At 40.7% G+C, this 27467-nt stretch overlaps 1 protein-coding gene across 3 annotated transcripts in view; it reads right to left on the reverse strand.

Annotated features, from left to right (window-relative positions):
• The window catches only part of tex10.S (testis expressed 10 S homeolog), an 87572-nt gene extending 77525 nt beyond the window's left edge, over positions 1-10047 (reverse strand). Inside the window, 4 exon segments of one of the 3 annotated variants that reach the window (NM_001094814.1) lie at positions 861-1107; positions 4739-4879; positions 4881-5433; positions 9694-9951. In NM_001094814.1, coding sequence (NP_001088283.1) covers positions 4806-4879; positions 4881-5433; positions 9694-9873 — 807 coding nt within the window. In that variant the 5' untranslated portion in view covers positions 9874-9951 and the 3' untranslated portion in view covers positions 861-1107; positions 4739-4805. 3 annotated transcript variants of the gene reach the window in all.
• Between the last annotated feature and the right edge of the window lie 17420 nt (positions 10048-27467).

Below are 27467 nucleotides of genomic sequence, written 5' to 3' on the forward strand. Positions count from 1 at the left end.
GGACTGGTAAATACCTACAACTCTGTTCTGTCTGCCACTTCTTGCCTGCAATCCCGGTCCCTGGAAAAACTCTCAAACCCAATTTTTGCTCTCCTGTGCACAAAAGGCAAAGCGAATGTGGAGAAAATATAGCACAAAAGTGGATTTTCTTTTGATCTCATAACCGAGTCTGAAGTCTCAAAGTTTCATCCTGTCCTCTTCATCGAGAACTTGCTCACTTGATCTAATGCTTTCACCACTACTAAAGTATGCCCCTGTCCTTACTCCAGCACTTACTCATATATTCAATTCTTTGCTAACCTTTGGTACTTTCCTCTCATTATACAAGCCGTCCTGTGTCAAGCTCATTCTGAAAAAGGCCACACTGGATTTTTAGCACATTCTGGTGCTATGTGCAGGAGAGCTACGGGACTAGGTTGCCACTCATATGGGAAGCTTGAATCTGCCTCCTTTTTTCTCCCTGTTTCTCTTGCCATTTTTCTCAGACTCTTCTTCTGATTTTTGTTGTCTTTCTTTTACTCTCTATCAAGAATAAAACGTAGCCATCCACCACCTGCCACTTCTGTGCTAGGATCAGGAACAACTATAAACTGTGGCTATTATATGGTACACATAGGATATTGCCATATTTAGAAAACACATTCACAGTAAGAAAAAGAAATGCAATTGTTTGCACATTAAATACACCCCTCTTATGCAGCTTTAGAAAATATATTTAGCGTGCAAACCATTGTGCCCTGCCCAAAGTTTAAAAATAAGCCCCACTGTCATTTAAATGTTCATGTTGGATTATATGAATACAAAATATTACAAAATTCACACTGCTTTTACAAAGAATACATTTAATTGTGATTTATTACCATTTTCTGCTGTCCATCTTGAAGTTCACAAAGCTTCCAAAGCAAAGAAATAATGCTTAGAACCTGTTGCAAAAGATGATGCGATGATGGACATAGAAGTTTTTCAGAAAAATCTCCAGTGACTGTACCAGGTGATTCCTCAATCCAGCATTCAATCAATAATGGAATTATGGTCTCAGTGAATGCTTTCAAATTTCTAGTTGAAAAATTATGTTCATCAGCCTGAGCTGTCGTCATCACAAAAGTCCTTCAAAACAGGAAAAAAAAATACTTAATGGAGGACTTTAAAAAAAAAAAAAAAAATCATAATCATGCTCTAAACCGAAGCCCTCCCAAAAATTTAATTGGGAGGGACCACAAACCAATTAGTGCTTCTGTGGGGAATCATAAGTGCAGAAATTGTAAGTGAGGGCGAGAACAGTTTACTTAACAGGGTAGTCCTATAGGATTAAAGATTTTGTTAGGTGTTCTACTAAGGGTGTAGTTGTGAGAAACATAATTGTGTTTTTTGTGCTTTCAGGAAATAGAATTGGTGAATAACACTGTTAAAGAGAGATGAAGATCGGAGAGCACTGGATTTTTTAGTTTGGTACAAATTTTCTCTAAGGGCTTAATATGGCCATATAATTGGCCCCTTTTTTAAAGACGTAAAGGGAAATATAAGTTTTTGAGTGATCATTGTTTTTATAATTGTGTATGTATATTTATTTAAGATGTGTATTAAAAATCTTCAATAGGGAAAGAGTTAATTGCACACCTTTAAGAACAAAATGGATTGCTATTTAAAGTGTTGTATTGGTGTAGTACCCCTTGACCTCCTTTGGAAGCGCTACTGAGCGCAAAACAAGTTGAGGCTTAAAGGAACAGTAACATCAAAAAATGAAATTGTTTTAAAGTAATAAAAATATAATGCAGTGCCCTGCAACTGCAAAGGCAAGCAGAATATGGCACACACAGGGAGCATATGGCAGGCAGAAAACACAAGGAACACAGGGCAGGCGAGTATGGCACACACAGGGAGCATCAGGAAGGCAGAACAGAGCAGGAGACAGGGAAACATATCAGGAACACTAAGATGTAATACATACAGTTACAGTGACGGTGCCCCTTCAGCAGTTTGTATGAGTGAACAGGTGAACAATATGGCCAGTTTCAGACTGGGAATTTAGGTGTGAACTGTAGGGTGTGAACAATAGAGGTTTTACAAGTGTGAGCAATGCAGTGGGGGATTACATGTGTTAACCATACAGGGAATTAAAGTGTGAATTTAAGGTTTATACAATGCAGGGGCCAGTTAATCTCTGTAGTGATACCTATTAAATTTTACACATGGTAAACAGACACAGCAGGCAGACTTTCATATGGGGGGCCAAACAAGGGGGGGTGTCATGGGCCACCAGTTGGACAGCCCTGCTCTATCTAGAAGCTTCATCCCGATCGATCATCACAGTGAGGGCTTAAACCCAATTATCCCTCTTATCAAGATTGTTGCTTATCTGTTTCCACAATTTGCCTCCCAGATTCAGTCTTTTCAACCCTCGGCCCCCACTAACACTACCATTGGGGATGCTAAAATGTTCCTCCTTAACTTAAGTCTTTCCACTCTCCAGCATACCCACTGTTCCAAGCAAGCCAGGCATCCTGGTACAAAAAAAAAAAAAAGACTTTGGACCTGTTAAGTGGCCTAGTTTGGTAGCCAACTCAACCGAAATACATTAAAGACTTTGTGGTGGCCTGTACCTCTTCCAAATAAAGTCACTCTCACCCACGTGGTCTGTTGCAACCTCTACCCATTCCCTCTCGTCCTTGGACTCACTTACTGTAGCTATGCACTTCATTTTTGAGTGGTAGCCTTCCCAGGGTAATACAGTTATTTGGGGAGTTAACTATTTTAGCAAAATGGCACTTTTCATCTACGAAAGCTTCCCTCTGCTGTGGAACTCTCCCAACTTTTTATCCAATATATTCTCCACCTGAATCGCTTTCCAGTGGAGATAGTTTCGAACAGAGGCTCCCAGATAGTATGCCAATTCTGGTGTTTGCTATGTAAAAGTTTTGGTATTACTTTGCAATTTTCTTCAGCCTACCATCCTTAAACCAACAGGGAAGGCAAACATGTAAATTAAGCGCTGGAAAAAAGTTTTTTGAGAAGTCATGTCTCCCTTTGTCTGATTTGCTTCCTTGGGTGTAATTGACTTACAAGAACACCTCAGTGTACGGTCAACATTCTTAAGCCTTCCTCTAGAATTTCTCGTCAGATGTTCCAGCTACTAATGATCATGCAGCCCAGATTTGCTATTTGGTCCTCCACTAAAGCCAATTTGGAAAAGTTCCTTGTCTCATAAGGACCATGCAGAGAAAATCCTATCCCCGGTATAATGTAGGGGTCAAAGTGGGGTCTCTACTAGGAACATTAATCTTAAAGTCCCTTCTTCCAAGTTGGACATAACATTTGTTGGTTCTTTCTCCATTCTGGAAATGATCAACTCTGTGGCTGTCAGACTCCAACTTCCCCTGAGATGCACCAAAGTTTTCCCCGTGTCTCCTGTTTAACCAGCAACTTTTAATCGCTATTCATCTGAACAGACTGCTCCTCCTCCAGTCACTGTTGATGGTCAATAGGAATATGAAGTGGAAAAGGGTCTGGATTAAATTTTCCAGGGGATCATTGCAATTCCTCATCCAGTGGAAGAGTTTTGGGCCAGATGGGATGTTCCTGGGTTAAGCCACACTGGTGTCCACTCTCCCAGATGGCGCAAGAATTTTATAAACCATTTTCTTGAAAACCAGTTCCAAGCTTTTGGCTCAACTGAGAATCACCAACTATAGGGTTCTTTTTAAAGGTTTTCTTTATAGCTTTTTCATATTAATACAAGAAACAGAGGTGGAGAGAAGAGGAGGATACAGTATTTCGGGAAAGATGAAGTGGGGGGATTGATTCCGTGTTATATACGTGTTATTTGTAATTACATTTACAAATAATTTAAACCACTGACATTTTTGTATGTTAAAAAAAATTGAAAAATCTATTTCCATACTATGCTCATTTATGTATTGTTATGTAAAAATGTAAAATAACAGATTACAAAAAAAAGCAATTTACATATTTATATTACTGGAAAGAAGTTTAGAATTAGATTTTAATCCATTAGAAAAACATTTGATGTTTTTTTAAAGCAGTTTCCTGTTCAATATAAAATGAATCCACTTCCTGTTTTACAGTTCTCTATTAGTCAGCGACTTGAAGAGAAGGCCTCATGGAACATAACTGTTCAGCAAGTTTGCTTTTGATCCTAAGAATGCAGGTCAGATTCAATAGCAAATGGTTATTACCCATATGGCCCCTCAGGTTTCTAGAAGAGCTGCAAAAGCAGGAACTAGGGTTCTGGCTATTAGCCATTCGGTAAGTCCAGCCTTTATAGATTACATTTTTTGCAAACTAACTACATTGAAAACAAGTTTTAGTGTGCACATATTTAACACAGTTTTTATTTTTACACTAAACAAATCATTGAAAGTATTTAGAACTAGGTTATCTTGTTACAAACATAGAATTACAATATAGAGTTTACTTGGTAAAACCTTAATTGAAAGTATCCCAACTCATCAAGGTACCTCTATTTACTGACCCACGCCTGCCCCATCTACAATGTCACAAAGGGAGCAGAGCAGGCAGGCATGTGCCTATAAATAGAGACTGCCTGGGACAGAAGCTGGGTAGAGTAAGGTCCGCAAATGATGTGGACCTGTGGATGGCAGGCTGAACCTCCCATGGGTTTTGGGATGGCCCACACATCACTAATTGCTAAATATATTCTTTGGATAGCTGTTATATGGTTACATGTTAATTTTAAGATTAAATTTTTTTAAAAAATTACCTCATCTGAAATGAAGAACCTTCAAAATGTTTGTATAAGTTGATAAACTGCTTCCTACTTGTATGCTTTATCCAAGATACATCTTGAGATTCTCTTGTAGGCTTTTTTTTTGATGTCTCTGTAAATTCATCATCAGGGATGTTTTTTGCAACATGTCTGGCAAATGCATAAAGAAACTTTTTCAGCCTAATGAGGACATTTAATCTCCAGTTTTGAGAAATAATCTTTTGGTCAACACTGACAGCCAATGTCCAACTAGATTTTTCATCTCTTCTCTTAAATTCCTTGGAGGTCTTCTGATGGGAAATAAGCTCCAAAAAATTGTTTAACAACATGTTGCTGCGGTCAATAAGTAATTCTGGATACTCTTCTAAAAAAATATCCAATATCTGTAATGAGTCTTTCTGAATATCCATTATTATATGAGTCATTGCACTGGATAGATGGGCACTTACAAGAGGAAAAAAAGGGGCAATTTTATCAGGAGTAATTTTTGGAACCAAATATTGTAAGAGAAAAACAGCAGCTTTTCTAACAGCCGAGTCTTTATCTGTAAATACAGCACCAATTTCACTGATTATATTTGAAATATGTGATTCGATTATTGAAGGATAGGTAGTAAGAAGTTCTTTAAGACCAACAAGAGCACTGTGCTTAATTCCAGCATTGTAATGATGCATCTGTGAGAGAAGATCCTGCAATAAAAAAAAAATGAAAATATGTTGGTTAAGAATACTTGATTCAGCACATTTGAGCTCACTCAAATAACGGATTCCAGTAAAAAAAAAAAAAATCTAACAAAATAACAGCCTTTTGCACAAATTCTGCATGCAGAGAGACAGGATTTCTGATGATTTTAATAGCCTAAGCTTGAATACATCTTCTAGGCAAAAGGAGCCCCCCCTATAAGATATATTGGATCATTTATCTGACATCCATTTATTAGACCCAACGGTCAGTGTAATTACCCGATTCACCAAGATGGATCTTATTTGTCCCATTTTCAGTTTATAGCCGTGTTGAAGAGGGCTTTGACGGGGCTGGGTTTAATAGCGAGTAATTCATAAATTTCAGATCGGGGCGGCCACCGAGGCAGATCGGTGGGGCTTGGGGTCTGAAGAAGTGAGACTAGGCAGATGGGAGACAGATTAAGGTCATATGCAAAAAAAGGGTTGAACTTTGGGATTGGGGGGGGTTAAGAGTGGAATTGTAATATAGTTTAGACGCAGTGGTCCCCAACCAGTAGCTCGTGAGCAACATGTTGCTCTCCAATCCCTTGGATGTTGCTCCTAGTGGCCTCAAAGCAGGTGCTTATTTTTGAATTCCAGGCTTGAGGAAAGTTTTAGTTGCATAAAAACCAGGTGCACTGCCAAAAAGAGTCTCAATGTAGGTTGACAATACACATAGGAGCTACTAAATGGCCAATCACAGCACTTATTTGACACCCCAAGAAAATTTTTCATGCTAGCGTTGCTCCCCAACTACTTTTACTTCTGAACGTTGCTCACGGGTTCAAAAGGTTGGGGATCCCTGGTTTAGAGGATAACCCAACATTTCTCCTAGGTCAACCACCCACTTGTGAGGTACGGCTAGTATAGAGTTGATTCATCCTCAGGACTTGAGAGGGCAAGTTTTGTTGTACCTAAAGGCTGATGAATGAGGGAGGAAGGTCGGAAATAAATATTCTACGAGATGTGAGGGCTGAAGTCTAATTTATGAGGGCTGGGGGGGGGGGGATTAAGGAGAGAAGTTATCTGAGTACGCAGGGGGAAAAAGGAGAACAGAGAATGAAGACACAAGGGGTGAGATATGAACATATTATGGAGCCAGGACAGAGGTGTTTTATAACAGGCTCTACTGCGCATGTCCTATCGGCATTCAAGGAAGAGAGAGGAGGGGGAGAATGGCTCCGCAACAGCAGAGGTCAAAGCAAAGCAGCTCATGTAGGCGTGGACACAAGGCTAATTTTTCTTTACAAACGCATTTAACATTCACAGTATAAACTGAAAAATGTTTCAAGATTTTACTTTCATTTGAATCATTGAACTAATATTTAGTTGTATAACCACTGTTTCTGAGAACTGCTGAACATCTGTGTTGCATGGATTCGACCATCATCTGTAACCTATTAGATTCCACAATTCGTCTGCATTTCTTGGTTCTTAGTCATACACAGCATTTTTGAGGTAACCCCAAAAGTCTTGGGGACCGGGCTGGCCACTCCATAACATCACTCGTCGCTCTGGAACCAAGATGTTAGTCTTTACTGGTCGTTGTCAAGGACAATTTCCTCTTTGGCATAAAGCAACATGACCTCTTCAAGTATTTTGATGTAGAAACGAATCCAGGTAAGTTTACGCCTTCTTTGATCTTACTAGAGCGGATTATTGATCGAGTCTTTGCCATTTTGGCTATTCTTCTACCCATTCCGTTTACTTCCACCAGGTTTTGGTTGGCATTTTAAAGCATTTGAGACCATTTTAGAGGAGCAGCCTGTCATTTTCTGCACTTCTTTATATGTTTTACCCTCTCCAATCAACTTTGTTATTTTATTCAAAGTACAATGTTCTGAACAAGGTCTGGTATGAACCATTTTACACAGATTTTTTGAGAGAATGCACTATAACCAGCATGCACAACATTTCCTTCTTTTGTTCCTTAAATAAGGGCTGCAATTCACAACCTGATTTATTAAAATTCCAGAGTTATTTCACAATGTTCAAGTCGTCGTTTGTATTTTCGAAATTTATTAACTAGAACTCACCACTGTGTGTAATAGAAAACAAGTTTCAAGAACTGGGACCTGAAAATTCGAATAGGTAAATCTGAAACACCAACATTTTCATTAGAAGTCAAATGTTTTTAGCAACCCATTTTTTGCCTGTTTTGACCTGCTAAATTCCCTGAAAGACTACGGTAATTTGAATATTCAAATTTAAAAATTAGAAATCTCTATTTAGGATATCTATCCTTATGGTTCCGAAAATGGTTCAAGGCTTCATGGAATGCTGGGAAACACTGGGTTACCAATTAAACCCAGGTAATGCTGGCAGGGTGGAACCCTTGCTTTAAATTTATTTTAATGCGGCATGCAATGTTTTGGGGATAACCGCTTTATCAAACATCATGCTTGATAAAGGGGTTATCCCCTGAAACGGTACACGCCACATTAAAACGAATTTAAAGCAAGGGTTCCACCCTGCCAGCATTACCTGTGTGCCAGTGAACCTTTTTGCTCCATATCGTTGTTGGGTTGCCGATACCCTATTTTGCCGAGCACCAGGGATCCATTTTCTTCAGGAGGGCCAGGGTGTGCGTCTGCATTTGGATTACGTTACCAATTAAACCCCTCACCTGATGCTATTTTAGTTTGAAAAAAAAGTGCTTGGAGTCAAGATAATGACGGACCCCAGTGGATCGAAACGCGTCGATGTCCAAATTTGCAGTGATGCAGTAAAGCATTGTATTTGCTTCAATTAGACTTTCACCATGAATGCTTTCATTTTCACCCAGCTAATGCCACAAAGGAGAGGCGATGACAGAGACCATTATCAATTCATAGAGACCTTGATGAGGGTTTCTGTTGAGACCGAAACGTCGGTTCAATAAACGTATATTTATTTTTTCCCCATCACCAAAGAACTGGCAAGTAACCTTGTTACAATAATAATAATAAATATTTTTGTGACTTTTGAAAAAACGGAGTGCTGGACCCTCTTCAACATTATATATATATATATATATATATAATTTGTCATGAGTCAAATCACCTTTATTAGCATGTGTGTCCAACGTTTCGGCTCCCCTTGGGGCCTTTTTCAAGTCACTGACAGATGCGGCCTCGGAACCGCACAAGTAAAGAAAACCTTGTCTGTACTTCTATCTCCTCCAGTTCAACACAGAATGGGAGCGGCTGCGCGGGCAGCTTGACCCAGAAGATCACTTAAGGCATTGCTGTCCAACTGGTGGCCCCCGGCTCCCCCCTTGCGTGGCCCTCCATTGAATTCTGGTTGCTTACCTTTGTTTCAAAAGGTACCAGAACTGGGATTAACTGGCCCCTGTATTGTTCACACCTCAGATTCACAGAGTAAAAAACCTGCATGGGTTCACACCTGAAAAACCAGGAATTAATCACACCTTTAAGACCCTGCATTTTTTGAGCACACCCCAGACTGCCAGTGCCCCTTTGTTCACCTGGTCACCACTATTATTGTGTCACTGTACACAGTACAGTATGTTCTGTTCATCTTAGAGGGATAGTAACCGGTTTCCCTGTCTCCTAACATTCTGCCTGCCCTATGCATGCCATTCTCAGCCTGCCCTAAACTGCTGGTGTGTGTCATACTCTTCCTGCATGTGCCATACTCTTCCAACCTGTGCAGGTTTGCAGAAGGCAGATCACTTCTCGAACCTGCAGTGGTTTCTGTCAAAATGATTGTCTCAAGGTGTTTGGAATGCCATAAAAAGCTTTCTGTCCTCCAACTTCAGATAAATGAGAGTAGCATTCAATGCTGTGATGGCATTTTGATGCACTTACCACATTTGTTTTTTAAAGATAATGAGTTTTGAACCAAGCAAGGGTAAGCTGCTGGCAATGTAGCCATACGGTTTGAGGTGATGCTACTTATTATTCACTGCATACATTATTTGTACTAAAGATGATACAGCAACGTTTTCAATCTATTATAATTTAACAAAATGGACCTCAAAAGTCTTGAATTGAGACTAACAACTGGTAGAGTTCGAATAAATAGAAAAACAACAATGAACACCAAGTTAAACGAGGTCTGTTGCAAATAGGCGTTTTGAGTCATCTCGAACTGAAATCTAAGCACATGATGTAGACAAAAAGCTAACTTCAAAAATAAAAGCTTTCAAGCATACAATCGATACATAACCTTTTCTTACTCAACATACACACCCTCAATATTTATATAAAGAAAATGTTGCAATACCGTGATGTTTAACTTTCGCTCATTGGTAAGAGATGACTGGCCATCCTTAAGTTGCTTGCTCAGATGAATACATTTTGACTTAAAACTGGTGTCGGTAATATGATCAGCTTTCGATTTTTTCCGTCCAACCTTCAGTTTTACCCTCTGAAAATCTTCTTGACGCTTGCGTTTACTAGTCATTGTTACTTTCGAACAATGGCGCTCCCCAAATTTTATCCTTATATTAATGTGATAGGCGACAACGCGTGCAAATTTGCGCATGCGCAGTTGCTGTTTATGGGTGCCGAGTTGAGTCTGTAGTATGTCACTGCGCGTGCGGACGCAGTGACGTCAGCGCGTATGCGCATACCACTGAGAGGTGCATTTTGTCATTCGTGGGTGGCCAGAGGGGACGGAAACAAATAATGCTCCCTATCAGTAAGAAAAGTAGCTGATTATCACGTGACCCTACCATGTGACTTCCTGGAGCGGTAGTGTCTCTTTCCTGTTTTGGAGAAGATAGTTCCTGTAGTGGATAGGCATTATATATTATACATTGTGCAATGAGAAAGTTTGTTTTTCTGCTATTACGTGACAGGGTTCGTAAGGAAAACTGATTGGTATATTTGTGCAAGTTAAGCAAAATACTGCCCTGCCAGAGTCATCATTAACATGCACACGGTCAGGTGCATTCTTAGATATAGTTTTTATATTCTCACATATAACATTGGTCCGGTTCGTCTACTACCTGTCAAGCCCAATACTGGGATATAAATTAGTCAGTAAATGCAAGATTAATTCACTTCCTGTCTAGGATCCTTACCTAGAACCATCTGTATTAGGATTCAACGACTTCACACATGGCCATAGTCAGTTCCTGCAGGGGCAAGCTAATTCCCATCAGAAGGATCTTCTCTAGCTTAGTGCAAGAACTATGTATTAGGAATCAATGGCATACCTCGCAACATTTGGAAAATGAAAACAGGGACAAAAATATTGTATGTGCAGCAAATTTTGTTGACCATGCCCATTTTTGTGGCCTTACTGCTAAATACCATGTCCATTTTAAAAATGAGCAAATTTTTGAGGGTTTAAGGGTCATATTTTATGCTATTTCTGTGTTGCTAATGATGGTGAAATTTGCACTTGCTGTGAGTCTCAGGCCCACCAGGAGACTTGCTTATCTATCAGTTACAGTTTTATCTGAGTGCAGGTACTGAGTATTCTAAGCTCTCTGCCAAAAGCTTTTTATTTAATTCTTCACCATGGGGTAGTAATGCTGTGGAATCTCCTGCCAGTAGATATATCTATATAACTACTTAACCCACTAGACTTCCACCACCTTACCTCCACACTCCCCAGTCTCTCCTGTGCTCCTTCGTCCCTGTCGTTGATGAGGAAGTCTCAAAACTTTTGGCCTCTTCTCACCTTAACACCTGCCCGTTTGATCACATTCCTTCAAAACTTCTCTGCAATACCAATCCTTGTCCAATCAAAGCCTCACGTGCTCTTGTCACCCCCATTCTTGATCCCACCAATCTTGACAATCTCCGACCCGTCTCACTACTACTTTCATGTCTAAACTACTTGAGCGCCTAGTCTACAACTGACTAACCTCATTCCTCTCTGAGAATAACCTGGACACCCTGGTTTTAAAGGAGAAACAAACACTTAATTAAAAAAAAAACCCTACCCTACATAGACCCCCCACCCAACCTAGTTGCCCCCCCCCCTGGGCAAATGCCCCTAACTCTTTACTTACCCCCTCCATGCAGATTATGTCCAGCAGAGTTCACGGGCGCCATCTTCAGCTGCTTTGGTAATCTTCAGAATTAGACCGGCGCTTCTGCAATTTTCGTGAGTTTCGGTGCATACGCAGTTGTCGAGAAACAGAAAATTGCTCCTACTGCGCACGTGTCCCGCTTCGCCGGTCTCATTCCTAAGATTACTGAAGAGAAGAAGATGGCTGCCATGAATTCCGCTGGACAGAATCTGCATGGAGGGGTAAGTAAAGAGTTAGGGGCATTTGCCCGGGGGGGGGGGGATAAAAAATAAAGTAAAAATGGTATTTTATTTTTGCCTTTACATCCTCTTTAATGTTTCCAACTCCAGCTGCAGGGACAAAGATCATGGAGCCAAATTTAAACAGATACAGTTTGGAGAATTTGCAGCCACTAGTTTTGGAGAGTTGGAGAAAGTTTGTATTAAACAATACAAAAACTATAAAATACACATTAGATTACATGACAACACAGGACACAGTGCAGTTTGCATAATCTGATTATTAATCAGTCTTGCTATATCTGCTTCTATAGAGCAAAATAAGAAAACAAGGGAGCACTACCAGACCGTATGGATCTTCCTGCTGTGCTGACACGTGAGAGAAACGAACCCGACATGTACAACCTTCAAGTGGATATATTGAACACGGAGAACCAGCAGTCAGTAAAATCCATATTTTATTAATTCTTCATTAAAAAGACAAACAGGACATGTATCCCAAAAGCACGCTTGACGCGTTTCGTGGACTAGGCCACTTTCTCAAAAGCTATGCTCAGACTGTCCAGGTGAGCATTTAAAAAGGTAACACCACACCCCCTTAAAAACATTAACCCTTACATTGCTAATCCTTAGACCGCATAGACATTAGTAAATACATACTGTGACAAGAGAAAAGGGGACTTAGTCATATTAATCATACTATTCATATTATCCTTTACACTATCATATATCCTTCAGACTACCATTTACTTCGGGTGTCATAGTATAAATCTCCATAAGTTCATTAATAAGCTCATAGTGCAAATTCATGGACATAATTAAAAAAGGGAAAAAATAATAATAATAGGAGAGCAAAGATCAACTGAAAAATATTTGAATTAAATACAATAAGGCATAAGGAATATTGCTTCTATGGCAGATATTATTTTACTTGTGCTGTTTTTTTTGATAATTTATGGCAATCCCTAAGCAGCAACCTAGACCACACTGAGCATGTGCATGGTCTTGGTATTGCAAAGATGTTTAACAAAGTTACAAGATGGTGACCCCCTCTGGCCAATTATGAAAGCATAAATCATTTGTTTAACTAGGGCTTTGGTGCAGTAGGTTCATGTTTATGTTTAATACACAAAATACAGCATTTCTAGCATTATTCTTTTTTCAACTTTAGTTTCCCTTTAATTCTGATCTTGCCCACTCCCACACTTTGGGGTATATTTATCAAAGTGTGAAGTTAGAGATCGCCACAGTCCGCTAGAGTGAAATTCCAACACTCTCCATTGATTTCTATGGGATTTTGAAAGGTGTATTTATCAAAGGATGAACTTTCACCCATTGATATATACGCTTTTAAAAATCCGTTAGAAATTAATGGAGAGTGAGGAATTTCACTATAGTGTACTGTGGCAATCTCTAACCTCACTCTTTGATAAATATACCCCTTTGTGTCTTATTCCCTTCCCTTTAGCACAGGGCCTTCCTCACCTTTTGTACCAGTATCGGTTGTGATGTATGTAACTCCATATGTTCTACGTATGTAATGCATGTGATTTAGTTGTATAAACACATTTACTTTACAGTGCTGCGCAATATGTTGGCACTCTATAAAAAAGTTTTTATATGTATATATTTACATGTATGTGAATTAGTATTTATGTTTATATAGTTTTGTATGTATTTATAGAGAGAGCACAGATTCAGCACATTTATCTTTTGTTATGTGGATCAGTGATGCTGAAGGAATGGTTAAACTTGATGCATTGTTGCCAGTTTCTGAACTAAAATGAATTGCGTGGCTATAACATAGTTTCTCTAGGTCAATATTGCAGCGTATGATGGTCCATTTTGGATTAATATTTTGCAATAAATTGTTGTAATTATTCATTACTGGTGTCAATGACCTGCATTCAGCCTATTACATAATATAACTGGACAACCATCAACAATGGGCAAATTTGCACCTGAGAAGTACCCAATGGCAACTGATCAAAATGTTGGTTTTGTTGCTCTAATTGTAGCTTGTTGAAGAAAATTGAATCACTGATTAATTGCTATTAGTGATTAGCAAATTTTTTGTCAGGCATGGGCGTAAGGTGAAAATCCACATTTTACCATCTGCAAATTTTTTCACGAAACTGCAGCAAAAATTCCCCACCCCAAATTTCCTGTGACTAAAAAGTCATCAAGATAAAAATGTTGCAGAAACAAAAGTCGCCATAAGAAAAAACACCCATTGACTTTAATGCATTTGGAGCGAGGAAAAAAACGTAGGGGGTATAGTAATTAATGTATATGATGACACAAAATTATGCAGCCCAATTAATCCAAGATGCGCAGGGGCATTTCAGGGCATTCCTTTCTAATGACGCTCGCACCAGCACATAGCATTTCCAGCGCATAGCATTTCCAGCACCGGAGCAGGGGCAGCATCACAACTGTGGAGAGTGCAATTGCGCTCTCTGCACTAGTAGAGGTGAAATATAGATTTTTTTGATGCCCCTGGTAACTTGCAGGCTGCTGCCTCCTGAGGTGAGCTTCTCAACTCGCCTTCTGGCAGTTGTACCCCTGAGGATGCGGCATCCTTGCAGCAGCATCTTGACAAACAGGCAATCTCGGCTAAGTGACCGATGAGACTCAATGTCGATAAATGTGTGCATAAAAGTATGCAAGTCACTTATACCCTTTGTTCTGTCCTCACTATGGGGTATATTTAATCAAAAAGTGAAGTTAGAGATCACCACAGTCCACTAGAGTGAAATACTGCATCTCTCCATTCATTTCTATGGAATTTTTAAAGGAGTATTTATTAAAAGTTGAACTTTTACTTTCACCCTTTGATAAATAAGCGCCGGAAGAAGACCTGAAGTTTACCAAAGTGCCTTAAAATGGCCTCCCTGAGCTCCGCTGACTCTTCAACAAGGGGTAATTACCGGCTATGGGGTATTTACTTCTGTTAACTCCAGTGGGGGGGGGCATGGAGCGTTATGTCCAGCTTTATGTGGGGTTGCCATGGAGACAAAGGGGGGAACGAGGGCTTTTTCAAACCAGCAGCAGTTAGCAGCTCATCTCTGTGAGGAACCGTTGGACTTGTCCACAAAGTTTTGTAAGTAGGATTGGAAATCTGCTTTTGTTCCCTGATATATATTTGAAGCTCCAGTTATTTTTTTTTCATTACTCAATAAATGTGCTGTCTTCATAAGTCCCAAGTTCATGCCTCTGCTCCGTGGCCCTGCTTTTATTCTTGCATGTGAGGTGGATCACCTCTGATAAGGATTTGAATCTGAAAAAATGGTTAACAAATTTGTAGTAAAAGTTTATGTTTCAAGTGAACTATATAAGATATGTGATGAGGTTGGGGATCTACCACAGGACAATTTCTTCAAGAGACAAACAAATACACCAAACAACAACGTACCCCTTTTGTTCCTACTTATGACACAAATGCTACATTTAAAAGGAAAAACAATATTTTGGTAAATTGTTCACCTTAACTCCCAAATTTTTCATATCAGAGGGGAAAGAATATAACTGACATTATTAAAAAGAAAGCATGCCCAAATATCCAAGGTGAGAACAGTAATAAAGAGGATATTTTTCCATGTTTCAACTGTGGTCATTGTACTGGAATTATTAAGGAAGACCATGTGGTACATCCCCTTAAAGGGGTTGTTCACCTTTGTAACAAATTGACAAATCTAACAGTTCACATTAATAGAACAAACTTTGCCATAGAAATAGTTAACAGAAAAAGTACAGTTGAAGAGATATTCATCTCAGAAGTTTCCCTGTACTAATCCTTCAGTTCCAAATGGACCATGTGCTGGGAGGGGTTCACTGACCCCCAAAACACTACAGTGTTCACTTCCACTTCCTTATGACATCACACATTGTACTGGCAGCTAACTTAACTCCTATTGGCTGTGTCTGCTGTTAATCTTCCACTGCTTCCTGTTCTGGGGAATTTGAGCAGCATTCAGGTACTGAAGAGAAACTGTTACAAGGTTGTGAGAGGGAGGGGGAGTGTGGGCTGTGTGCTGCAGAGACTTCAACTGTGCAGATGGGGGAATCGAGGTGCTTGGGACCTGGAGTTTTCTGGATAATGGATCTTTCCATAATTTGGATCTTCATACCATAAATCTACTAGAACAGCATATAAACATTAAATAAACCCAATAGGCTGATTTTGCTTCCAATAAGGATTAATTATATCTTAGTTGGGATCAAGTACAAGGTAGTGTTTTATTATTACAGAGAAAAAAGGAAATGCTTTTTAAAAAATTTAATTATTGGATTACAATGGATACTATGGGAAATGGAACTTGTACTTTCCAGAAATACATTATTGGGGGGGGGTCAATGCATTATTTAGTGTATTTACCCCATAAAAAAATCATTATTCAGCAGCAGACGTGACTTCCGGGACTATTTGTATGCGCTTGAGGCTTTCCAAATGAGTTGAATTTGTGTGCATAAAGTAAAATATTTTTCTGGTATAAATCCCTATATCATGAAAAATATGCATTTTTCCTTTTTTTTTGTATTTAGAGCTCTAAATCTTGTTCCAGAAGTGGAACACTTAAATACTCAGGTTCTTCTGAAAAAAAGGTATTGTTTTCCTAGAGGGTTAAACCTACCTGCCCTTATCACACTGCTCTGCCTGTCACTTAGGATTGCCACCTCATCCCTTTAAAACCAAACACATATGGAATCCACAGCCTGCATGGCTAATTCACAATTCATTTAGATTTTAGATGCATGATACATGGCTGCACATAAATCAGTTCAGTCTGCAGCATGCATCTAAATGAATTGTTAATTAGCCATGCAGGCTGTGGATTCCATATGTGTTTGGTTTTAAAGGGATGAGGTGGCAACCCTACTGTCACTGCTAGATGTGTAAGTTACATAAGTTTCTAAGCAAGTCCGTGCTGCTTTTGTTGCAATTTTGAACATAACTGACATTATGCTTAATGCCAAAGGTATAAAAAGATAAAAATACAGAAAAGCCAGTATTTAATCCCAGAAAAGATTGCACCCCTTTGGCATTCCATTCAGTTATAGCCTAGGCAAAAGGAGAGTGCAAGAATTGGGAGAACAAGGCTGATCCTTCATTTTCTGCAGTATTTGTCTGCATGGCTGTATCTGTTAACCTCTGCCATTACAATTGATTAATCAACCAATGACCATTCAAATTATGTGACTGGTTATAGCACACAAGCAATGAATCACTAGGAAGACGGCAGTATCAATGTCCAATTGGAAACAAGTAAGGGCAAAGCCTGGGCATGATGATATAATCAAAACAGAAAATCTTATACACACTTACCGTGATTTTCGTTTCCTGGACTGAAACATGCCAGTGGGCAGTTAAATGGTTAAACCCCCTGACGTAGGAAGGCACATGATTAGCATAAATGTACTTCCGGGTCCCCGCCCGTGCCCATCTCAACGACTGGAGCAATCCCCACAGTAGAGAGGGAACCCCTGCCCACTGCCATGTTCCAGTCCAGGAAACGAAAATCACGGTGTGTATAAGATTTTCTGTTTTCCTGTACTTACTTATGGCAGTGGGCAATTAAAGGGATGTACAAAGCAAAACACATAGGGAGGGAATACTGTAAAACTTTTATTGACGCTGCTGAAAGGACACTGCGCCCAAATCCAGCTAAATCATTGGAATAAACATCGAAGCAGTAATGTTTAGAGAAGGTATGTAGAAAATGTCCATGTAGCTTGCCTACATATGTCGTCTGCTGATACTTGGGCATGGATGGCCCTAGATGCCCCTATCCCTCTGGTGGAGTGTGCTTTAAGAGAAGATGGCCCAGGTACTGTCTGAGAGGAGTAAGCCGTTTGTATACAATCTCTGATCCATTTCAAAATTACTTTTTTGGAGGCACCGCAGCCTCTTCTTGGTCCTCCGTGAAGCAGGAGGTGGCTGTCAGATTGTCTGAAGCTTGCCACTCTTTGTATAAAGGTTGAAAGACACCTTACTACATAAAGGTAATGAAGTCTATTTTCTTATTCATTTTGAGGGTTGTCAAATAAGGTCGGGAGCACTATGTCCTGGGACCTGTGAAATTTTGTAGCTACTTTAGGAACAAAGTTGTCCTGAGTTTTTAGGATGACTTTATCATGAAGGAAAAAATCTTGTTTACCCTAGCTGAGAGTGCATGTAGTTCTCCCACTCTTCTTGCTGAAGATATGGTGAGGAGGAATGTGGTTTTTATTGTGAGGTTCTTGAGAGGGATGGCCTCTAGGTTCGAAGGGTGCTTTGGTCAGAGCATCCAACACTAGAGAGAGGTCCCAGGGAGGAACTGTGTCTTTTACTTGAGGACGAATTCTGGCTAGAGCCTTGAAGAATTTCTTTATCAGAGGGGAGGATGCCCACTTTGTCCGTGTAAGCGGAGATTGCTGATACCTGACCTTTCAGAGTAGAGGGACTGAGGTTTAACTAGTCCTGATTGAAGAAATTCCATGATAGTAACTTTTTATGTCCCCAGTGAGAGAATTTTTCCCAGATCTTACTTTGTTTGGTAGAGGTGGACATTTTCCTGGATGCTATTAAAGTTTTTATAGCTCTGTCAGTAAACTTTATGGTCATCTCAGCAGCATATGAATACACAGTGAGACGAGACGACGTGGCTCCAGCTAGTACACATCACAAAAAGGCACTTAAAAATACACAATAAATATGTAAACATGAAATGTGCAATATATTGGCAGAAATTGGATATATGCATGTGTAAACCTTTAGAATTGTGCAAATAAATTAACAGTTCACAAAGTTAAGTTCACAGTTCAAGTGTGTCTGGAATGTAGTGGGAGGGCAGGCAGTGAGTTGAGGAGTCTGATAGTTGAGGAGTCTACTGGAGGGAGCAGCGTGAACAGTCCGTTTGAGGGGTGTGTGGAGTCCAGTGCAATGTAGGAGGCCTTTCTTGCAGAGTGCTTGTGGAAGATGTCCTGCAGTGATGGAAGAGCTGTGCCAATGATGTTGCCAGCTGCTCTGACAGTCCGCTGTAGACTTTTCCAGTCAGCAGAGCTGGCACTACTGTACCAGATGGAGATGCAGCTCGTCAGGACGCTCTCTATGGTGCCCCTGTAGAAAACTGTGAGGGTGGGAGGCAGAAGGCTGGCCCGTTTCAGTCATCTTAGGAAGTGAAGACGCTGCTGAGCCTTTTTGGTGATGGAGGCGGTGTTGGTGGTCCAGGTGAGGTCATCAGAGATGTGGACTCCCAGGAATTTGGTGTTCTTCACTGTCTCTACTGTGGAGTTGTTGATGTTGAGTGGTGTGTGAGCAGGGCGAGTTCAACTGAAGTTGACGATCATCTCTTTCGTTTTTATCCACATTCAGTGACAGGTTGTTCTCACTGCACCAGACCGCCAGCTGCTGAACCTCATCTCTGTACGCCGACTCGTCGTTGTGGCTGATGAGCCCCACCACAGTTGTGTCATCAGCGAACTTGATGATGTGGTTTGAGCTGTGTCTAGCTTTGCAGTCCTGTATCAGCAATGTGTACAACAACGGGCTAAGAACACTTCCTTGAGGAGCTCCTGTGCTCAATCTGATGGTGCTGGAAACGTCGCCGATACGAACAGACTGAGGCCTCTCGGACAGAAAGTCCAAGATCCAATTGCACAAAGAGGTACTCAATCCCAGCTCGCTTAGTTTCCCACTCAGCTTTTGAGGGATGATGGTATTGAATGCTGAGCTAAAGTCTATAAACAGCATTCTCACATAACTGTCTTTCTTGTCCAGATGAGTTAGTGAGAGGTGGAGTACAGAAGATATGGCATCCTCAGTTGACCTGTTTGGCCGATATGCAAATTGTAGTGGGTCCAATGAGCGGGGGAGGGTGCTCTTGATGTGTGCCTTTACAAGTCTCTCGAAGCATTTCATGATGACCGGGGTTAGTGCAACAGGGCTGTAGTCATTCAGGCAGGTTAATGAAGATTTCTTTGGCACTGGAATGATGATGGTGGACTTGAAGCATGTGGGGATGATCATCTGGTTTAGCGATGTGTTGAAGACGTCAGTGAAGACGTCAGCCAGCTGATCAGCACAGTCTATGAGCACACAGCCAGGAATGTTGTCTGATCCGGCAGCCTTTCATGGATTGACCTTGGTTAAGGTTTGCCTCACGTCAGCCGTGGGTAGACAGATAACTTGGTCGGTAAGAGGAGGCGTGGCTTTCCTCACAGGCTCTTTGTTTAGCGCATCAAACCGTGCGCAGAACTTGTTCAGTTCCTCTGGGAGTGTGGCGTCTTCGTCGCTGCTGCACGCAGGTACTGTGTGACAGCCTGAATGCCTTGCCATAAGTTGCGTGAGTCTTTTGAGTTGTTGAAATGATTTTGAATCTTCAGTGTATACTCCTGCTTTGCTTGTCGGATGGTTCGAGAGAGGTTGGCCCTGGCTATTTTAAGAGCAACTCTGTCCCCTGATCGGAAAGCAGCATCTCTCTCTCTTAGCCGTGCACAAACCTTTGCTGTAAACCAGGGTTTTTTGTGGCACTCATGGTGGCAGTTTTGGAGACAGTAACATCCTCTATGCATTTGTTGATGTAGCAGGTCACAGAGTCTGTGCACTCCTCCAAGTTGATGGAGCCATTGTGGGTAGCAGCTTCCCTGAACATGTTCCAATCTGTGCAGTCGAAACAGTCCTGAAGTGCTTCCACAGCTCCACTCGGACAGACTGTGATGGTTTTTCTGGCTGGTTTTGTGTGTTTGAGCAGCGATGTGTATGTGGGTAATAACATCACTGTCCGGTGGTCGGAAGAACCTATGTGGGCGCACGCAAAGGCTTTGTAGGCGCCGCGCACATTCGTGTAGATTTTGTCCAAACATTTCTCTCCCCTTGTAGCAAAGTTCACATGTTGAAAGAATTTGAGAAGCACTGACTTCAGGTTTGCATGGTTGAAATCGCCAGCAACAACGATAAATCCGTCGGGTGTGTTGTTTGAGGCTTGTTGATAGCCTCGTACAGCTCTCCTAGAGCCAGGTTAACATTTGAGCTAGGTGGCAAGTGCATAGCCACCACTAGTACTGCGGTAAATTCCCTCGGCAGATAGGCGACATTTAACAATTAAATACTCCACTTGTAGTAAGCAGTGGCGAGTCACTTCAGCAGCGTTCGTGCACCAGAGTTTGTTGATATAGATGCACAAACCGCCACCTCGGCTCTTGCCGGACAATGAGGCATTTCTGTTGGCTCGGTAGCAGGCTAGCTGGATAGCCGAGTCAGCGATGTTTGTATTTAGCCATGTTTCCGTGAAAATAAAGATGCAACAGTCTGTATGCGGATGACACAATCCTATTTCTAGAAAACCCCTATGAAGCCCTCACATCTGCTCTAATGGTAATAAACCGCCAGACTGAATACTCAGGACTGAAAATAAATTGGGCAAAATCAGTTCTCTTTCCCATAGACTCCTTCCACATAGACAGCCAGAGAGTACAAGTAAAATTGCAATGGGTCAACACATTTAAATATTTGGGGGTACACATACACCTCCAACTAGACAAATATATTGAGTTAAATTTAACCCCCCTAACATTAAAGCTAGAAAATAAATCTAAAATTTGGAATACTCTCTTTAACTCTGCTAGGTAGAGTGAATCTATTTAAAATGATCATGCTCCCAAAATTCACATACCTTTTTAGGCAAGCGCCAATTATGATACCAAAAAGCATCTTTCGTAAATTGAATTCCCTAGCTACTACCTTATACTGGGCAGCAGCAGCTCCCCGAATCACAATGCACTCACTGCAACTCTCAGTGGATTCAGGAGGTCTAGCAGCACCCAACTTATATTTCTATTACCTTGCCACTAAACTGGTTAATGCCTGGTGGTGGATAGTCCCCTCCACTCAAAATGCCACTACAAATCTAGAGGCCCAAATATCTGGCTCTTATGAAGCTCTTAAAAATATGTTGTACCAGGGCACCAAAGACTACAAGTCCCCCACACAACTAATGACAGCCACGGTCCAAACTTGGAAAATTGCCTTATAACTTTTTTCAAAACACGAAAATCAATACTCGCCCAACCAGCCTCTTTGGTACAACCCACAACTCCCACAATTACGAACTATACCAGACCCTACAATCTGGGCCCAGTACAACATTAAATACCTAGGGCAAATTATGGCACAGGGCAAATTATGGCACATGGTGAATTGTTAACTTTTGATGAGCTGAAAATTACCTTTAATATGCCTAATACAATGTTTTTTAGAATTTTGCAATTGCGCCAGGCCATAAAAACACAATTTGGACTAGCACAACCAGACACTTCACCCCAAAAAATAGAGGTGCTGGCCTTTAACCAAGACCTTAACAAACCAGTTTCACAATGTTATGCTCTTCTAAGTACCCCAAAAAACCCTATACTTAAAAAACTGTATGACAAATGGCTACAGGATGTCCCGCAACTCACCACAGAAATGTGGGAAGATATTCTAGAAACACACAGTTCAAAACTTGTTAGCTCAAAAGATAAAATGATTCAGTTCCGATACCTTCATAGGACCTATTTGACACCCCATAGACTCCATTTAATAAATCCTAACGTACCAGATATTTGTCCTAAATGCTCTTAATGCCCTGCAAATTTCATGCATATGGTGTGGCTCTGCCCAAAAATAATGACATTTTGGAAAAAAGTGATAGAAAAAATTGGTCTCATCCTAGCGCAGTGATGGGCAAAGTGCGGCTCTCCAGCTGTTGCAGAACTACAAGTCCCAGCATGCAAAGACTGCCTACAGCTATCAGCCTACAGCAGGGCATGGTGGAAGTTGTAGTCTTGCAACAGCTGGAGAGCCACAGTTTGCCCATCACTGTCCTAGCGCTTATTATCCCTCTAAACCCTGAAACTGTACTATTAAACCAAGTCGAAGAAACTGCCCCTACAATAGCTGAGCAGACTCTCCTTAATTTCCTACAGAGCACCTCCCTGCACTAGACTTTCATTTAACAGATTCTCAAGGAACCCAAAATCCCCATCCTCCATAAATAACCCCCCTTCCCCCTCCCCCCAAGTTAGCCAGGGAAAAGATAGAGGAATAATGACTCAAACAATACTGATCTGTATTATGTTTGTTTATTTGTATGATAGTTAACATCCCAGTATTCTGAAAACTTCAAATCCATGTAAAGGCTTACAATTCAAACTGAATCTAAGGTGAACTTCTGACATGTGCCTTGAACTTGATATTCTATGTCAATTTTGCTTAACAGATAACTGAATGGATGATGTTAAAGCTGATGTACTCAATATGTGGATGTATGTTTATAAAAAATAAAAAAAAAACAATAAAAAAAAGAAATTAAAAAAAAAAAGATGCAACAGTCCTTTATTTCTCGCTGGCTTGAATGCTGGAGCCACAGATGATCCATCTTGTTGTCCACGGAGCGAACGTTCGAGAGCTGTATTGACGGTAGCGCTGGTCGGACCAGGTTAGCCTGGTGTTAACGCCCGCGCGCTTTCCTCGCTTTTGTTTACGAGCGCAGCACTTGCATCTCGGCCAGCAGCATCTCGCAGTCCCGGTCTTTGAAATTTGTACTAGGAAGACAAGCAGCAGATAGCCTCGAAAAGGCGATTAACCTAATATGTCTGACACCAAACTACCAGTCTCCTCCCGCCTCCTGTCACTAGATGCGCAAAAAGCATTTATAGATAGACTGGATTGGAACTATATGTTTGCAGTTTTAGAAGAAATTAAAATACCACAACCATTCCTAATGGGACAATAATATGCAGCACCCTCAGCACAGGTGCTCAGTATGGGTCTCCAATCTAAATATATTGAGATAAGAGGAGGCACACGTCAGGGATGCCCATTGTTACCATTAATACTTGCTCTATCCTTAGAACCCCTAGCCAACACCATTAGACACAATCCAGATATCAAAGGAATCCGAGAGCATAAGGAGCATAAAATAGACCTTTTTGCTGATGACATTCTCCTCACACTTACATCGCATCAAACCACCTTACCAAACCTACTCCAGACATTAGACTGATTCCAACGTGTAATCTGTGTACAAATCAACCCCACAAAATCACATGCATTTCCACTGAAAATGACCGAGGAAGAACTGAATCTACTTTAACTTAACTTTGATTATAGATGGGAAAAAGAATCTTAGCATATCTCGGAATTTACCATACCTCATCCTATGACACTCTATATAAAGTGAACTATTCAAAACTGATTGACAAACTTAAAAAAGATTTATCCATATGGCATACTTATCACCTCTAATGTTTTGGTAGAATAGCAGCCGTCAAGATGACACTACTACCAAGACTTCTATATCTATTTAGGATGCTGCCAATCCACCTTACAACAAAAGGCCAGACTTCACCTGGGGGGGGAAGGCCCAAAATTAAAGCAACAATTATTACTAAGCCTATATAAATAGAGGGCTGGGAGTCCCACATATTTACAGATATTACTTGACCAGATTAGAGGCTATATTACATGCCCCTACAGACGAGCCATGGAAAGACATCACTATACAGCCCCATTACAACTATCCCACCTATTTTGGATACCTAAGACATTCAGAGTTACCCGTAGGAACCTTTTGCCCATATCGCAACAAGCCTTAGAATTGTGGGACTCAATCAAAGATGAAACTAAGTTTACACAACACCAGTTACAGAACTATTTTCTACGAGAGTTTTCCAACTGGCTGTAACCCAACAGATTTTAAATCCTGGATATATGCAAATATACTCATTACAGACTTTCACTCAGATCATGCTATAATATCCTTTCAAAAATGTAAAGAGGAACACGACATCCCATACTCACAATTTTTTCGATACCTACAACTCAGACATTATGTAGAAGCCAAGGTCAAAAATCAAACGACTCAAACTCCAACCTATTCTGAAAACATGTGCTTAATTTCTTATACAGCAGTCTTTCATCAGATAACACTGACTTACACCAGCCATACATGACAAAATGGGAGGAAGACCTAGATCTAATGATCATATGTGTGGGAAACAGCCAAAAAAACATCCGTGAGTGCAGTTTCCAGCGAAAGAGCATATAAAATCATATTCTGATGGTACTACAACCTTACACATATCAGCAGACTTAATGGTAATCCAGACCACTCCATCTGTTTTAACGGATGTGGTGAACAAGTATCATTTCTGCATACTTGGCCGACTTGCATAGTAGCTCAGGAATTCTGGAGGATGGTAGCGACTCTGCTCTCCGAGGTACTTCACAGCACCATTCAGGCGGCCCCCCATACATTCCTCTTAGGCATTCCTCCCATTGGCTCAAAACAATTTCAAAAACTAGCTACACACATCCTAACAGCAGCAAGATCACTACTAGCAGCAAATTGGAGACAACCACAAAAACTAGGTCAACAAACATTGGAGACTAAAGTGAACTGGATCAAAGCAATGGAATCCATTAGAGATAAACTCCTAGACAGGAGCTACGAGGGGGAGTTGGAGTGGTATTCTTGGGCCCAGTACTTGGAGAGCCGCCATCCCAGGATTAATGCCATTACATGAGATACTATACAAAAACGTGAAAGATGCTTCGATTCCTGACAGAGGCACTAAGAAGCTTGAACATTTGGTAATCCCTTTTCTCTCTATCTCTCTGCTCCTGCTATTCTTTTACTTATCCTCCCCAACGTTCCCTCAGCTCTCCTCCCCACCCATCACTTTTTGTGGCTATATAATAACAGAGCAGATACAAGATAAATCAAGAAATTACTACTTGAAGATATAATGGAAAAGATATATAGAGTCATATACCAATGAAACATAAGCCACTGTTTATATGTTGAACTTTATTGCAATTTTTTTCTTTTTTTCTGTAAATATTATTGGAAAATCATAAAACAATAAATAAAAAAAAAAAGAAGGGGTTGGATGTTGGTTGTTTTTTTAGCAAGTGAGAAAATACAGGGTTATTAAAATAGCTATGCGTACAAAGTTAATCCAGGGACTGGTCCGATTGCCATCTTGGATTTCGGAAGGAATTTTTCTGAAAAGCACATATAGGTTTATCTAGGTGCATGACATGTAAATACCCCAAAATCTACCTTGTGCATACTTATTTGATGGCTTACAATTACCTTGATTTATAAACACTACCAGATTTATGTGTGGTAAAAAAAAGTTGATTGGAAAGTGGAAAACATATAAAGAAGTGTAGCGATTTTTTTATAGCTAAAATTACCTCAACTGCTATAAAATGGCAACCAAAACCTGAAAGACATGGAAGAAAACAGAAAACTTACATTTGAATGGATAATAGCCAAAATGGCAAAGGCTTTAGCCAATGATGAACTCCAGGAAGATCAAAGTAGGTGTAAGGTTACCTGTGAGTACTGTGAACCGGTAACTGGAGCACAGTGTGAAGGGAGATATATTTCCCCTAGGTTCATGTCTTACTCCGATATGTACAGCAATGCTGAGTGGGTTAATTCCCCTAGAAAGTCTCACCTGGGGAATAATTAGCAGGTTAGATCAGCTAGCTGCTAGAGAGGGTTGGGGCTCGGAGAGAGAGATTTGAGACACACTGAGGAGAGCTGGGAGCTGAATGGAAGTGGCTGGTTATTTTTCCCCAAAGGGAAAGGACTTTGGAAATGTACTGTGACTCTGGGGAGTTTTACTGTTTGTGTTTGACCCGGAATCCCAGTAGGGGACCAGTAGTAGAGAGGGAAACTACCCTGTGTATTAGATAGAGCCCAAGTGTGGCAAGGATTTTGTTTTGTTTTTATTTTGTTTTATGCTGCTTTGCTCCCAAAGTCTTTATATTTGAATAATAAATGGACTTTGCCCTGTTCAAGACCTGTCTGTTCGTCTGATCCTGCTCACAATTGGTGGAGGTATGCAATGGGCAGAAGTTTCATTTGAAAATAGCGAAGACCAAAATTTAAAGGGACAGACAGTTTAAAGGGGAAGTCTTCAACAAATATGAAAATGGAGGTGTTATTGAAGGCGATGATGCAAACCCATCAAGAGTCCTTAAGGGCCCAACAGAAAACCCATCAGGAGTCCTTCAGGGCCCAACAGGAAACCTGATTACACAAATTTATGCCCAAGCGGAAGCCAGTAAAGTTACCTTAGCACAACAACATAGTGTTATCATGCATTTGCAGCACGAGATACAAGCACTGGCTGAGAAATTACAGGGTAGTATGGCCCTGGGGCAAGTACCTAAAAATATCCGCAAATCGGTACAAAAATGTCTGCAAAAGATGACTCCACCAGATGATGCCAGTGTTTAAAATAGTGGCAACACGGGAAAAGCTACACCCAGAGGACTGGGCTGAATGAAAGCCCCTTACTTAAGAGGGGAACCCCAAAAGGTGCACTTTGACCTAAAAGAACAGGACTCTCATAACTATAATAAGTTAAAGAATCCTGGCTCATCTTGGAATCACTTCGGCAGTTCACGCCAAAAAGTTCAATAACTGGGTTTACAGCCAAGGCAAGCCTGCACGGGCGCAAATGCATGACCTCCTGTGTCTCACAAGAAAGTGGCTGCAACCAGACGTCAACACAGCTGATCAAGTGGTGGAAAGGATTGTCATAGAACGGTACGGGAAAGGTCTTCCCCGGGAGATACAGCAATGGGTTTGTCAAGACTGATCACAGGTGAGTGGCTGGTAGTTAGGAGCCTTGGTGCTGTATAACACGAGTACAGCGGGTATTTGAGGTTTTGATAGGCCGGAAACATGTTATGCAGAAGAATATTTTAATAATGAAAATTATGGCAATATAACAGATGAACAAAAGATAAAAAA

This window comes from Xenopus laevis, chromosome 6S, assembly GCF_017654675.1.
Source record: "Xenopus laevis strain J_2021 chromosome 6S, Xenopus_laevis_v10.1, whole genome shotgun sequence".
NCBI lineage: Eukaryota > Metazoa > Chordata > Amphibia > Anura > Pipidae > Xenopus > Xenopus laevis.